We start from the raw sequence: 15,210 nt of genomic DNA on the forward strand, positions 1-15,210 counted from the left end.
TCAATCAATACGGGCTGAAATGAATTAGCTGCCCGCTTCAACTTTTTCCTTTGGACATCCTTTTAGGTCTCTATCACTATAAAACATTCATGTCTTACCTTTAAAAGGTTTAAATCCAACAAAACATAAAGTTGTATATTTTTCATAGCTATGTGCTAATCGTTTAAACCTCGGACGCTGAAGAGTTCCAGTCAAGGTCGCAAATAGTCCGTTTCAAAATGTTTCGTACTATGATTTATATAGAAAACGGTATCCAGAAGAACAGAACTTTTTAAAAACGCCCTCAATTTGCAATTTTTTTTTTGCACAAAACATTGAACACGGAAATTATACGCAATTAAAAGGAAACTTTGATAATTTTATACAGTCCACTTCACTTATATTCATATTCTGGAATGCAGTTTTATGGTGTCTTTGAATAGAAGATTGTTAAAACTTTATACCTGACATTTTTTTTCACTTCGTTACTCACCACAATTTAAGTTGCTCATAAGACAATAAATAATTTCAAAAATTAATAGACATGTTTATAATTTTAATAATTTTCTTTAACGGTAAATAATACTTTACAAGAAGTAGCCTACAGTATGCTGAAAAGAAGAATCCTGAAGTTTGTACACTCTGGTGTATTATGACTGAAAGAGATGATACAAATAAATCTTTTTGTAATTGCATTCAAGTAAACATTCATCAAAGGACAAACGTCTTCAAAAACTTAATATTAAGAAGAGGAAAGAGCCCGATTAATCTAATATATGTAAGCATCCATATGTACAGTAGATTATGTGGGTCCTCTTGTTCCTTAAATTTCCTTTCTAATCTGTTGCTGTGCACCTCCGGATTTTATCAAGTCTTTTAGAAAGCTGGCACAGTTTTTTCTTCAATCTTTCCGGGTGCCTGGATTCGATTGAGAAATTGAAATCAGGGTAGCTTTTGAAGCTTCTTCCAAGGCTATACCTAAAAAACTGTTCTGGTAGAAGCAGTTTAACAAACAGTTCCAAATCCTTGGTGTAACTTGTATGGTCTTTCCTAATGAAGTCAGAGAGGTGTGCCTCAACAGACTCAGCATAAGCTTTGTCAATGACTCTGCCCAAACCTCCAGCTAGTTGGCTATGTCTGTGGATTGTTTCCTCTGTTAAATTGCCTCCTGCATCCTTCAGGGACTCTGTTACAAAAAAAAAAGGAACTTGAGACATATCTGTCTATCTATCTATCTATCTATCTATCTATCTATCTATCTATATATATATATATATATATATATATATATATATATATATATATATATATATATATATATAACTATATCTTTATGTTTTCAACAAAAGAATAAGAAGAACTAATGCATTACATACCTTTAAACTCTTTGTTCAAGAACTCGTTTACCATATCACATTCCAAATTTCTACCAGGACCACCTGCTAAATTGACAGTTCTATTCCAGATACTGTCCATGGCAAGACGCTCTGGAAGCCAGCCAGCCACCCCTAAATTTTGGCATAAATACATATATATATAATAGCCATTTTGTCTTAGTGTAAAGCAAGAATATATAATATCTACATGTAATTTAACAAACTAAAAGTTAACAACTACCATAAATTACCATTTATTGATTACCATACCTGCTAACAGTCTGTGTCCAAGTAAGACATATTTGGGATGATGGTTGTTATGGAAAAGGATCATATCCAGTCGCCAATGGGACATCATGGCTGTTCCATCATTTTCCCGGACAGCATCATGACGGACAAGATCCATCAGTCCTACAAACATCAGTGCTGTTATGTAATTGAACACACCATCCTCCTTTGTATCAGCCTTCAAATTCCTCTTCAAACCTGCTATCCTACATTCTTTACTGCAGAACCATTTTCCAGCTATGAAAGAATTTTTGTCAGTTACTATTTAAACGGCACAGCATGCAGCATGTAATGTTTCTAAAAACACATTCATTTGAAACATATAAACAGTAAATAACCTGGTGCATTTTTCAGTCCTACACATTTCAAATGATACCACTCCTTCCTGCAATTCGGATTGTCACACCCCACCATCGGCTCATACTGTCCCATGTCCACATGGCAGTTGCAGTATTTATAAACAGCACGTTTTCTGCAATCATCAGAACAGTAGAACTCTTCATCAGGAACATCATCATCCTCCATGTGCAAACACTGTAGATGGAACCAGTTATTCCCTGGACAATGAATACCGGAGCAGTAGATCATTGGGACATCATCTCCAAGATCTATAAAAAAAAAAATGATGGGAAAATGGGAAAGAAAATTTCAGACATTGAAACAGAGAGAGAGAGAGAGTATAACTTACCTATTTTACAAAGGCAGTAAATATAGCTGTCTTCCTCATCTGCATCGCTGCCAAGGATTTTTTCCACTCTAGGACTATGCCAGATGAGTTGGACAACTCTTCTAGCAACATCTGTCAGGAGGGTGTCATCATCTCCATCTTCCGGTAGATTAGGAGGGTCCCCTATGCTCTCCATACCACACATATCCATCGTTGCCAGGAGGACATAACCATGCGTTACAAACTTTATAAAGTCTGCTGCATGGTTAAATGTCTCTCCTACATCTTTCTTAACAGACCTGTGTCCAAAAACATTTTTCAGATGGAAAAGAGTTCCCTTTACTGCTGCACTGCTTCCATGGAAAAATGTGTCCATTAGATCCTGTTAATGCACAGACAGTGATATAGCACATATTTGCTACCATATAATTAGAGAAAAGTTTCATTTAGTTTTCATTGAGATGAAATTACCTGCATAAGTAGCATTCTCTTGTGAAATTCTTGAACCTGAGGCTGCAATCCCTGTAGTCTTGAGAGCATTGATTCTCCATTTGAACGAGCCATGTGAGCATCATTGTGTCTCTCACAAGACAATCCATCGCCAAAACATATCAGTTGGAAGAGTTCATCCCCCTGTCGTGGAACATACTCATGCAGTTGTTCCATAATCTTGATGGTCCCAGTGGTGGTTGAGGGATTTTCCTGACAGACTCCAAGATTTATCTGCATTCAAGTATGCATATATTTCAAATACTTCTTATGCAGACAGTAATTGTTCAGAATTAATTTTTCATGATAAAATAAGCAAATTTATATTACTGAAAACACATAATCAACAGTTGAAAAGTGAACTTACTACTTTACTCTTCCTGCTAGACTCTCTCCAGAATTTGTGTCTGATGTGAGGAACAACTTTGCAGCTATTAAAGTAAGGCATCTCCTTCTGTATGATCCTTGCTACGATGACCTCCATGCGCTGTTTGATTTCGGTGATGTCTTCCTCCATTGGCAAAAACTTCTGGAGCGGTATATCTGAAGCATTCACATAACTGTTTGTTAAGTGTGTTGTAGGAATTCTGTTCTCCGCACAGTAAGCCAAAGCCCATAGCATCATTTTATTTTGCCGTTCTGTACTCTGATGACAGGCCTTTACCATTTTCCCAACATTGTCCCATGTGATACAAAATCCCCGTGAATATGGAACTGGAATACAAATACTTGCATTGTTTAAAGTTATTAATTTTATAACTTTTACTAAAAAATGGTTGAACACCATGCTAAATTTAATGTTTCCTATTTTCATACAAGGTTTTCTTAATGAATAAATTAATTCTTTATTTAATACATGTACTACCTAAATCCGAAACACTTTCAATTGTGTTCAGTTCTTCATCATCTCCGGAAACAGATTCCTCAGAGTCCTCCATTCGTGGAAGCTCTTGAAGAGAGCCTGATGAGGTACCTACATCAGTCCCTGAGGACTGAACTACTTCCTCAGAGCTCAGTTCACTGATATCTATATCAGTATCACTCTCTAAACATGTTCCCAAAGTACCTGCTTCCATCTGGTGCTATTAATCACAATGAAATGACAGGAGTTTACTAATGTTAAAAAGGGGCAGCATGTTCTTGTAAAGAATACGTTAGTATAAATCATAACAAAAAATTATAAATTTAAATACCTCAATGACCCTTTTCAAATACAACAAATCCTCATCTGAATGCACTCTTAATTGAGATATCAGTCTCAAAGCTGTGTTCTTGCTTGTGCAGAATCCCAACTGATTCAAGTGCAGAAATGCCTAAAGAAATTTTATTTCATAATTAGTTTCTCTTGTTAATTGACACAATAAATTGACTTGATAATAAAAAAAATTACAATTTTAAATACCTTTCTTTGTGCACCACATCTCCATAATTCAATAGAATTCAACCCCTGCACAAACTTCACTTTCAATGGGGAATACAAATGGAGAAGGACTGAAACTGCTAGTCCAATACCAGGAGCCAATGGTTTATTGCGAACTCTAAAAAAAATGTTGAAATGTTTGCCATCTATAAAACAATTAAAAAAATGAAATGAATATAATATATATCAGTTACTATAACAGGACCTAGAATTCCATGTTCTCAATTTTAAGATATACACCTGGTAGTAATACATGTTAAACACATCTAATTCATCAAAATACATGTACAGGTATATAAAGCAGAAGTGCTTTACTATTATACTTAATGTCATAGGAATTTATATTAACCTTGATCGAAGATTTTTCTCATTGGATGGACTGGCAACGGTGGCAATTAATGCTGAATACAGAATGGGAATGTACTTCGCAACATCAGACAGAATAGCTGACCAACTGAATTTTTTTATGTTCTCCAAGTTGCATTTCTTAAGAAGACTTCCCTCTTTGTCATTAAGGAGATTCTTTACACCTTTCCTTATTTCTTTCTTTACCAAGTTCTCCACTGCTCTTCTGGCACCAGCATAATTGTTGTATAAATATGTGAAGGCTTTCTTATATTCATAATGCTCTATGCATCTACAGGCATATCCGACACTTTTAATCTAAAATTAGCATAATATTTTACATTACTATTCTGAAGGGTATCAGTGCCATTTGGACACTTTTTTAAAAAAATTTTCACTGTCCGCACTTTCCATTTGTAAAATTAAGTATTTAAGATAATATGTTGTTACAGTATGCATGCGGAGGAAGGGGACACTGCCCCCTTTTTTCATGGGCAAGATAAAACAAATTATTAAAGTGCAACAATTAAAAGAAATCATAAAAAATTACTTTGGAAACTCCCTTTGGGAAAAAAAGATTTCTTGTAACTTTGTGGAATCTAAGAGGCCCAAGAATTAGATTTTCAAGTTTGAATATTGCAAATTTAATTTCTGTCTTCTTATATCTTTGCCTAAATTTTCAACTCAGAAATATTTTTTGAGTTAATTACTCTGAGTAATTTTTGGATCCGCATCTAGTTTATTTAATTTTCTTTTGTAAAAACCATTTTCATATTACCCGGTATGTGATTACAGTATTTCTTTGACATTGTGCGTATTATCTTACTTTAACATCTTTGAACTTTGAAGGAGTACTGCCAACCGGTCGAAAAACCTTTGTTTTCCGCGGTGTCTTTACCGGCGTCAACCTTCGTTTGTATTCCATCTCTGCTATGTTACACGCGTGTTTTCGCGCCAAATGTCATGAGAATACGTTTGACGTTCGACGTCAAGATTAAAAGAGTTATGGACGTAAAGAATATAACTGAAACTTTTGAGTCACTGAAAAGCGTGTACAATTTTCCATTTCATCTCAAAAAAGAACAATTAGCAGTCATTCAAGGGTTAATGAACAAGCGAAACGTTTTTGCTTTGTTACCTACCGGTTATGGAAAATCCATGTGCTTTACTCTACCTCCTTTGTTGCTTGACGAGGTAATTATATTTAATTAGCAATTTTGTTCTTATATTATGTGCAAACACTCTTTATTCTACAAATTTTCTCATTTAAAATCCGAATAAATTACGAAATGTGTTAATCCAGTGGTCCCAGAAATTTTTAGAGATGTCAAAATGTTTAACCCCCTTGAAATCATTGGCCCCTATATATATATATATATATATATATATATATATATATATATATATATATATATATATATATATATATATATATATATATATATATATACATTTGTGTGTGGGGGGGTAAGGGGGGTGGGTTGAAGGAACCCCCACCCAACCCCCATGAAAGGTTTTTAGGTTGAACAATTTTTTTTTGGGGGGGGGGGAGTTGTCAAGAAAGTTTCACTTGAATTTTCTAAGTAAGTATGTAACCCCACCCCCGCAAAAAAGTTTGATGGTGTAGACAAATAATGAAAAAATGTCCATTTCACAGCTTGATTGGACCATTCGCCATATAGCCATTGTGGTGTCACCTTTGAAATCTCTTATGGCTGACCAGGTAAACACGCTGAAGGAGATGAATGTCCAGTCAACTGCTGTAGAACCAGATATGTCCACGGAAGCTATTGCTGGTAAATATCTTTTTAGCATGTACTTTTCCAAATCACATCTATGATCAAATTAGATATTTAGGTTGACTGACATGCGTATTTCTTTTTACAGGTATCAAGGAAGGAATGTTCTCAATATTATTCTTATCCCCTGAGTCAGTAAGATCAAAATTCTGGAGAGAGATATTCCTTAGTAGTAGTATGCAGAAGAAAGTTTGTTTGTTGGCCTGTGATGAAGCCCATTGCATATCTGAATGGTATTACATTATAATGGAAGTTTTATCTTACAGAAAAGATTGTTACATATAAATTGCTCTTGAAGTTGACCAACTTGTTGAAACTCTGTATATACTTGCATATTTGTCATAATTATTCTAGGGGAGAAGATTTCAGACCAGCATATAAGGATGTTTTACACTTGAGAAGCATGTTTGTTGATGTTCCAGTTCTTGGAGTAACAGCAACCTGCGATGAAAAGGTCCGTAAAGACATTTTCACATCATTGGCTCTTGATGATGAATCTTTAACAGTGGCTGTGGTCCCTGACACGTAGGAAGATATTCAAATATATATAATGCCATTGTGCAGTTATCAACTTCAATTTTGTTCATGTGAGTTCAAAGCTTTTTAGTTATGCATTGATTTTTTGAGAACTGCCTTGCCTTTTATGTTATATTTGCAGACCTAACATATACCTCGACATTAGGGAATCCAAACAGGACCATGAAAAGGAATTACAATAGCTTTTGGACTACCTATTGAGAGACACCATTTGTTTAAAGAAAATAATTGTGTATTGCAGGTAAGCATGACTATTATATATGTTATTGAATTTTTAAATCTGTTGACATTACTGAAATTGTATAATTAATACATGTTTCATTATAAAATTCATGTCTGTGACTTCAACTGCTACTCTCTACAATCACGTAAAAGACCATCTACTTCTGCAGAAAAAATCTGTACAAATTATTGACATGTTTCATCGTAACATCGATGAAGACAGCAGTGTAAGAATATTACAGTCTTTTAAAGATAATGACAGTGAACTTAAATGTTTGTTCTCTACTGTGGCATTTGGGATGGGAGTTCAAATTCCAGATGTGGAACTTGTAGTTCACTGGGGAGTTCCCAAGTCTGTGCTCTGTTATTGGCAGGAAGTTGGAAGAGGAGGAAGGGATGGAAGGGATGCGTATGCTATATGCTATGCATATGGCAGGTCATTGATTAAGAAAATCACGGACGAGAAGATGATATCAGTTGCCAAGTCATCTTTGCAGAAAAATGCATGCATTCGATATTCTGTTCTGAAGAACATGGAGATAAAAGGAATGGCATTGTCTCACCTACAGGAAAATGGTCAAAGTTGCAGTGGAAATGAAGATCAGTGCCTAGCTTCTAGGTGTTGCACTTTCTGTTCCTTGAAGTGCAGCTGTGGTAACCAATCCAAAGTTGGAGATGAGTTTGGTATCCCATGATATCATTACATATTGATATGCAGACTTGGGTCCTTAATTCAGACTTTCAAGTACATAATTCAGTAATCAAAATCATAAAATTATCATTATTATGTACTGAGATTAGCCAGTTGTATACTAAATGTGTGCTTTTCAAAAATTCTTTTTTTAAAATTTAATCTTAATTAAGTGTGTCTTTGTTTGTATGTATAAATTTCATTGAGAGGCTTTAATTGCATTTTATATACCTTGATTTGAGATATAGAAAAGAAAAATTTAACTGAGAAAACTGCATTCCAGAATATGTATATAAATGAAGTGGACTGTATAAAATTATCAAAGTTTCCTTTTAATTGCGTATAATTTCCGTGTTCAATGTTTTGTGCAAAAAAAATTGCAAATTGAGGGCGTTTTTAAAAAGTTCTGTTCTTCTGGATACCGTTTTCTATATAAATCATAGTACGAAACATTTTGAAACGGACTATTTGCGACCTTGACTGGAATTCTTCAGCGTCGGAGGTTTAAACGATTAGCACATAGCTATGAAAAATATACAACTTTATGTTTTGTTGGATTTAAACCTTTTAAAGGTAAGATATGAATGTTTTATAGTGATAGAGACCTAAAAGGATGTCCAAAGGAAAAAGTTGAAGCGGGCAGCTAATTCATTTCAGCCCGTATTGATTGAAACAGGCGGTCGAAGTTGGGGCAAGAAAGCCCGAATCAGTTTGTGTGATACTGTACCGAGATCCTTAGAGACACCAGACCAAAATTTTTAGTCTCTACGGACCTCGCTGAGATTAAGTCAGCGCCTGTAGGGTTAAGTTCTTAAAGCAATCGCTTCCATCCGCCAGAGAATACCCGGACTCAATTTTTGAATTTTCAAATAAAATATGGTTCAAAATAAAATCTCATAATTTCCGGCGTGACGGAAGTGAATGCACACGAGTTGTCTTTTCATATAATGGCGACCCGATATGAGCAACAATACAATTAATAATTGATATTAGGCAGCATGCAATTTGCTGGACACACAGACAAAATGTTTTCGTCAACCTTGGTTTGGGCAATTTATTGAATTATTTATTTATTATTATGTTTTGCTTTCTGATTACTTTTTAATGAATTTCCTTATTAAAAACAAACAAACTAAACAAAAAAATGTTTTGTGACAAATCATCGATAGCTATGTGATGCGATTTTGTGGCATTCATTTAATTATAATGCTTTAAACACAGATGTGAACATTTTTTTCATAAGGTCTGTGTCAATTTCTAATGCTATTTTAACATTAGGCTGCTCGTTACGTAAATTTAAATTATCACAAATCATTTGTCCTCGAGATAATCTACCATGAAGTTCTACTGTGGCAAAAACATCACGCGACTTAGTAACGATGGCTTCCTGTAAAGCAATCGCGACAACAGTAGGGTCACAAAAGTTGTACGCAGGATATTTCCATTCGTTGTGTTTATCAAGTGAAGACCGTAGTATAGAGTTATGGAATACACCTTTTGGAGTCTTTATATTTAAAATATCTTTCAGCCATTCCTGTAATGTTACAAAATGCATTTGGATTAAAAAAAAAAAGAAGTAAATTTGTTTATTTTAAATTTTGAGATCACAGCTGTCCAAATCATAGAACTTGATACATAAAATAAACGACCGTAGTAAAATAAACTAGATTAGATGATATGTATTAGATAAATATTTCTTTTTCCGTTTTTTTAGTCTTTGTTAAAATAGTATAGAAGCCCAGAGATATTCAATCAGCATCAATATATCCCCCCCCCTTCCAAAAAAAAAAACCCGAAAAAACAACATGCAAAAGTCAAACATATAAACAAAAAGCAAAACTATAGAAAGAAAAAAGTCAAATAAACAAACGACAAAGGGAATTTTTTTTTACAAAAATAATGATGTACAAAAAAAAGTATCACAGCTATAGAACTGCAATTTATATAATTAACAACGACTGCTCCGTTTATTGCTGTAAAATGGTCATTTTAAAAGAATTTCACAAATTAATTGATGTATATGAAATATCATTTAATTACCCAGGAATATGTATTCTTTAGAACGGCTTCCCATGAAAAAGTAGTGAGAGGACATGATAACTCATGTAGAATCATATAAGCTGCTTCGGGATCACAGTGAAAGTTGAACTCTGCTGCAGTGCCATCCTCTATGTTGCCTTGACCTTATAACAGAATCATTGTGCAATTCAAACTAGAACTACCTCCTTGGTTAATCATTTTCACTTTAACGAGATTACTTCTTTGTAATTTCTCAAGATTCCGCATTCCATTCATCTCGAAAATTTTATTCAGCATTTAACAAAAAAATGAATCTCAGAAAAAAAATGTGACATGAAGAACTTGATTATTCTCCAGTAACAAAATATTACATTGTACTACAGGTGTATTTAATATTAACTAGCTGTTGTGAAATGTAGTGAGGGATTTGAAAATCATACCTTCTATATTTCCTCCCATTATAACACATTTCTTAAGTTGTTTTCCTAGGTTTGGATTGAGTCTTATAGCCACCGCAATGTTTGTAAGTGGACCAATGGCTACCAGTGTAACATCGCCTTCAGGAAAAAAAGAGTATAAATATGTAATAATTTGTCGAAAATGAACAGAATGATATTTTTTGTAGAGTAAAGTTCCTTAATATCGGTATAAAAGCATTTGCTATTTACTATTAGTATCTAGAAACATCATGTACAATAATGAGTTTTAAGAACTCCTTTTTACCCTCATGTTCACCAACTATCCTGTTTATAGCACATGACGCATGCTCCTTTTGAAGCAGATTAAGATCTATCTCCGGAAGGCCTGTGATGTCTCCAAAGCCATCTTTTCCATGGTAAAATTTAGCGTTTTTTCCATGGTCCACGAGGGCCTTTGAGCAACCTTTATATACAGGAATCTAAAACAACAAGATGAATTCAAAAACAGAGTCAAAAATAGCAAATGTTTTGAGTTAAGCCTTCTCTGCCTTGACGATGATGCCAAAACAAAAACAAACAAAAAACATACACACAGGAAAAAGGGTTTTCGAGATAAGACAGGGGACAGACGGACGCTGCACACTATTCTATCAGAAAAGTTCACTTGAGCTCTTGACTTAAGTTGCGGATAAGAGATAGGTTTCCCCATTATCATAGAAATAATGGCAATGTCCTTGCTTTGCTAAGGGAAATCCCAAATATCTGTCCAAGGAGAACATAAAAAAGAAGATGCACAATGATACTTTTTAAAAAAGAATCTTTGAAAGTATCATTAAATTTTATTCAGTTGTATAGGAAGTTTGCGGGTAAGAGATGGGTACCTCCAAATGTTATAGAAAGAATGGATGTGTCCATGTTTTGCTATGGTAAACCCCTAATACCTGTTTGATTCAAACGTAAAATAGGAGGTGCACAATGGGATCAGCTATATTATGAAGATTCTGTGAGAGTTTTATTAAATTTCATTCTATGGTATAGGAGGAATGCGGATAAAAGATGGATACCCCCAAGCGTTTCGGACGGAAAGGCGTACCAAAGGAAGGACGCACAGACAGAAGGACGTACCGACAGACACAAATTTTTGGAATATTCATGAACAAAGTTTAAAGTGAGGGGTATATATAAAATATATCAAATAAAAGAAAGCATTAAAGAACTTACATCCAGGCGATCACACACAGTAAGCACGCGTAATACATTTCGACAGATATAATCCACTTCCGTGTTTCCACTCACACAGGTTATTGCCAGGACTTCCGATTCCGGTCTAGACACTGCCAGCATTATGGCTTGTGCATCATCTATTCCGGCATCACAATCGATAATGAGCTTTGTCTTCTCCATTCTCTTGTGAAAAGGTGAAAGAATACAAGTAGTGTTTTTCTAAAGCAACAAATGTTATCACTCGCATGAAGTTTCAATATATGATTACTTGTCATGCTTTTGTTTTTTAGGTAGCGTAAGCAAGAAAATTGGGGTTTGTGGTGCATGTTCTATAAAGTATAGGCTCTCATCAAGAGATCGATAGCAATGAGCATATTGCAGTTCAGTGAACCACACAAATGCTGAAACTGAATCTTCAGGAGCAAAGTATATGTCATAACATTTTTGACTTAGTCTAGTACATATGACTTTTTTGCAGTCCCAACAGACAATAATTATTCAAATTTAAACTTCTTTTATTCCTTTAGTTTTTAATTGCAGTTTTTCATTGCAATTCAGATTTGATGTAATGTCCCAAATTTTACTCCTAGTCCTGCAATTAACGACCTCTCCTGTCATTTTTTTTGTTTCTTTAATCAAATCTATTTTATACGAAATTTGGGCTCCCAGTTTTACCTTGCTTAAAGGGTTATGCAAATGGAACTTTGGAAAATACATGGAGTACTACCCTTTTTCACGAACTGCTGTCCTGCTGAAGATGAGAGAGATTTTTAAAGCTGAGCTATAAATGATTATTTATTACGATAAACACCGACACCTTGTTAATACCATAGACCCAACTAATTGGAGATGCTTGCATGTGAATTCATTTCATTGACGGCCTTTTGTCTTCATGAGCGGAATAAAAAAATTTGGTCCAATATTTTTGTGTGTTGTTTGTGTGAAAGACTATAGTGGCCCTTTCTAAACCAATTGGCTGTAAATTAACTGATATTATATCTTATCTTAATTGAAATATTTGCATATAAATTTTACTATTCGTGACAATGTTTTTCTTGAGAAAAAAGTCTGAAAAGATTTTCTATATAACACTCCTAAATAAGCAGAGCGCCCCTAATGTAACCCCAATAAAAGTTGACATCAAAGCTATATATATATATATATATATATATATATATATATATATATATATATATATATATATATATATGTGTGTGTGTGTGTGTGTGTGTGTGTGTGTGTGTGTGTGTGTGTGTAAGCATTTTCAGGAAGTGGAGATTCAATATTGTTCAAATCATGACCGCTGGGGGGTTGGGTTGTGCCACAACAGAGGATCAACTTTTACATAAGAAGATATAGGGAATATCTTTAAAAATCTTCTCAAGAATAGCAATTATTATATTATTCATATTTATACAGAATCACACTCAGGTAATGTAGATTCCAGTTTGTTCTAATCAAAGCTTTCACGAAAGTTCTTTATTTTTTGCCCCGGTGATTCTTGGATTTTTAAGACACCCAACCTTATTTTATTAACTGTTGATTTTAAATCCTTGGGAAGTCGACGTGGCCTGTAATATTAATGAATGTGAATCACCTTGACTTTGGCAAAGATGAGCTAAGTAAAGCATTCTACAAATCATCCTTAAACTTAATTATTTTTACATTTTATTCATTTCACGTTACAGTGGTTTCGACAAATCCATTCTTTCTCATTCATTTATAAATCTGTTCCAAACAAAGCAATGTTGAAAACTCAATTATATTTTACCTTGTCCAATTGAGTAATGAAGAATTAGAACAGTATACATGTATGCCTGTGGATTTTCATTTGTCCTAGATTGGTCGTCTAGCTTCGGAGGTTGGCGAAAGTGAAATATGTGAACATTCCCTAGAGGTAAGATTTGATAAAGATACACATGACTGTACTAGTATCTATAGATAACCCATTTAAACAAAAGTAGAAGATAAAATGATGAATAACAACAAAAACTTCGTAACTTTGTTCACTTTTTTGTTGTCCTATATTTAATATTGTCAATGATTTTCCATTTAAGTCAGGGGATATTCACTGAAACTTCCTCGATTAGAGGGGCAGGATTAATTTTGTTTAATTATGGAAGTCGTTGTATGTAGCACCTATTTATAGTGGAACGCTCTATATTTAAAACTTTTCAATATTTAAATAGAATGATAGAAAATGTTTCGTGAATATAGTATTTCCCTTTTAAAAATTGTTAAAATAATCATGAACAAAGTTTCAATACTGTAAAATCCGAAACGCTCTAATCAATACAAGTGTACTATCGAGTATAATGACCGATTGGTCCTGGGAAGAATATTATGGTACGAAGTCCGTGATGGCAGCTATAGAAAAAATGTCAGCTGATTTACATGTGTACCTACAGAAAATAAATTAAAAACACAAATAACAAATGTATCTTCCCACCATAACAAAGTTAGCTTTTATTATTTCTAGTACTTACAGATATGCGTACTCCTAAGGAATATATTCAAAGAAGTAGGAAAGATAAACAAACTTTAGTTATAAATTAAAAAAAAAACATATGCACACCTTATTGTATATATATATATATATATATATATATATATATATATATATATATATATATATATATATATATATATATATATAAATGGTTTTTTTTTTATCCCCGAGCCTTGACGATATACATCACTATCAAAAATATTTTACGCTATCAATATTTTTATTAGGAATGCACTTCATTTTACTTCATCCCTCTCACGCAAAACCCATTGTGACTTCACAGTAGTGGTATATGAAAAAAGAATGCAATAAGTGATATCAACGCGATAAAAGGGTAAACATGGGATAATTGTTTTTCTTTATTTCTAGCAGACAGTTCATTGAGACTTGTCTTCATGTGTAATTTTTATAACATAATAAAAATCATAATTTTATATATGAGATACATGTATATATCTCTCAGTTGATTCGATACGAAGAGCATGCTCTACGTATGTACAATTTCTAAAACGAGGTAAATTATTGACAAACAAGTTGATGAAACAAGAATATCAGCTGTCTCGTTTAAAGTCATCATTTCGTAAAATTCTATGGTCGATACGACTAGAATTAGACATTGTCAAAGAGTGTAAGAGTGACCCTACGCCTGACGTGTTAACAATTTCAGTCGACCCACAGGAGTTGCTCAACTTGTAGAAATGTCAAAAAAAACCGAGTCCATTCAGGAGGATACAATAACACTGAAGACTAGTATGGGAGAAGTGCAAGAAGACCAAAACACATTAACGCCATTAGTGGAAGAAAGGACCATTGCTGTGCTAAAGAGCGTTGAATCAGAATTAGGGGGTCTCTCAATTCACGTCAGAGAAATGACCAATGCCTTATTACGAAGGCAAGATGAAGCAATGGAAAAACAATCTGAAATGATGCAAGACAAGGTACGACTGTTTTCTGAAATGACCGAGACTTGCACACAGCGCTCAATGTGCCGAGAGGACAGCCCCAGGCAGGCGCCAATACCTAGTCAAAATCTCATGTCGGGACTGATGCAGTCGAGCGGACAGCCCTAGACTGCCACGATCAGACCAAACAAATCAACCGAGAACCTCAGGCACACTGGGAGGCCATAACTTAAGGCCAACTATCTGTACTCCTGTACCTGGTTCAGGTGATGTGTCATTTCGGCCAGTATTGGACACTATTAGCAATTTTGAGTCTAGCCGTCA

At 34.3% G+C, this 15,210-nt stretch overlaps 2 protein-coding genes and 1 pseudogene across 2 annotated transcripts; 1 reads left to right on the plus strand and 2 right to left on the minus strand.

Moving 5' to 3' along the window:
- Positions 1 to 815: 815 nt before the first annotated feature.
- On the minus strand, positions 816 to 5,489 carry LOC133171838 (uncharacterized). The gene is made up of 11 exons (XM_061306635.1): positions 5,391 to 5,489; positions 4,569 to 4,882; positions 4,202 to 4,337; positions 3,665 to 3,881; positions 3,167 to 3,513; positions 2,782 to 3,033; positions 2,314 to 2,692; positions 1,961 to 2,251; positions 1,626 to 1,880; positions 1,356 to 1,487; positions 816 to 1,165 (listed from the first exon to the last, which is right to left on the minus strand). Exons 1-11 carry the CDS (start codon positions 5,487 to 5,489, stop codon positions 816 to 818), a joined length of 2,772 nt encoding a protein of 923 aa, XP_061162619.1.
- A 718-nt stretch (positions 5,490 to 6,207) lies between these two features.
- LOC133171693 (uncharacterized) lies at positions 6,208 to 7,817 on the plus strand (annotated as a pseudogene).
- Positions 7,818 to 8,979: 1,162 nt separating this feature from the next.
- LOC133171780 (nucleoside hydrolase-like) lies at positions 8,980 to 11,715 on the minus strand. The gene is made up of 5 exons (XM_061306579.1): positions 11,473 to 11,715; positions 10,556 to 10,730; positions 10,273 to 10,389; positions 9,854 to 9,996; positions 8,980 to 9,347 (listed from the first exon to the last, which is right to left on the minus strand). The coding sequence occupies exons 1-5, from the start codon at positions 11,653 to 11,655 to the stop codon at positions 9,015 to 9,017; spliced, it is 951 nt and encodes a 316-aa protein (XP_061162563.1). The 5' UTR covers positions 11,656 to 11,715; the 3' UTR covers positions 8,980 to 9,014.
- Between the last annotated feature and the right edge of the window lie 3,495 nt (positions 11,716 to 15,210).

This window comes from Saccostrea echinata, unplaced genomic scaffold (genome assembly GCF_033153115.1).
Source record: "Saccostrea echinata isolate AGI-Se365-2 ecotype Australia unplaced genomic scaffold, CSIRO_AGI_Sech_v1 ptg000054l, whole genome shotgun sequence".
Lineage (NCBI taxonomy): Eukaryota > Metazoa > Mollusca > Bivalvia > Ostreida > Ostreidae > Saccostrea > Saccostrea echinata.

What these genes read in the sequence shown, in the direction of transcription:
- LOC133171838 (XM_061306635.1), bottom strand. Translation starts at nt 5,489, where the DNA reads ATGGAATACAAACGAAGGTTGACGCCGGTAAAGACACCGCGGAAAACA. An exon ending in GAGAAAAATCTTCGATCAAG is followed by an intron (nt 4,338 to 4,568) that starts GTTAATATAAAT and finishes CATTTTTTTTAG; the next exon opens with AGTTCGCAATAAACCATTGG. An exon ending in TGGACACAGACTGTTAGCAG is followed by an intron (nt 1,488 to 1,625) that starts GTATGGTAATCA and finishes GCCAAAATTTAG; the next exon opens with GGGTGGCTGGCTGGCTTCCA.
- LOC133171780 (XM_061306579.1), bottom strand. Translation starts at nt 11,655, where the DNA reads ATGGAGAAGACAAAGCTCATTATCGATTGTGATGCCGGAATAGATGAT. An exon ending in AATGGGAGGAAATATAGAAG is followed by an intron (nt 9,997 to 10,272) that starts GTATGATTTTCA and finishes TTCTGTTATAAG; the next exon opens with GTCAAGGCAACATAGAGGAT. An exon ending in TAAAGAATACATATTCCTGG is followed by an intron (nt 9,348 to 9,853) that starts GTAATTAAATGA and finishes GTAACATTACAG; the next exon opens with GAATGGCTGAAAGATATTTT.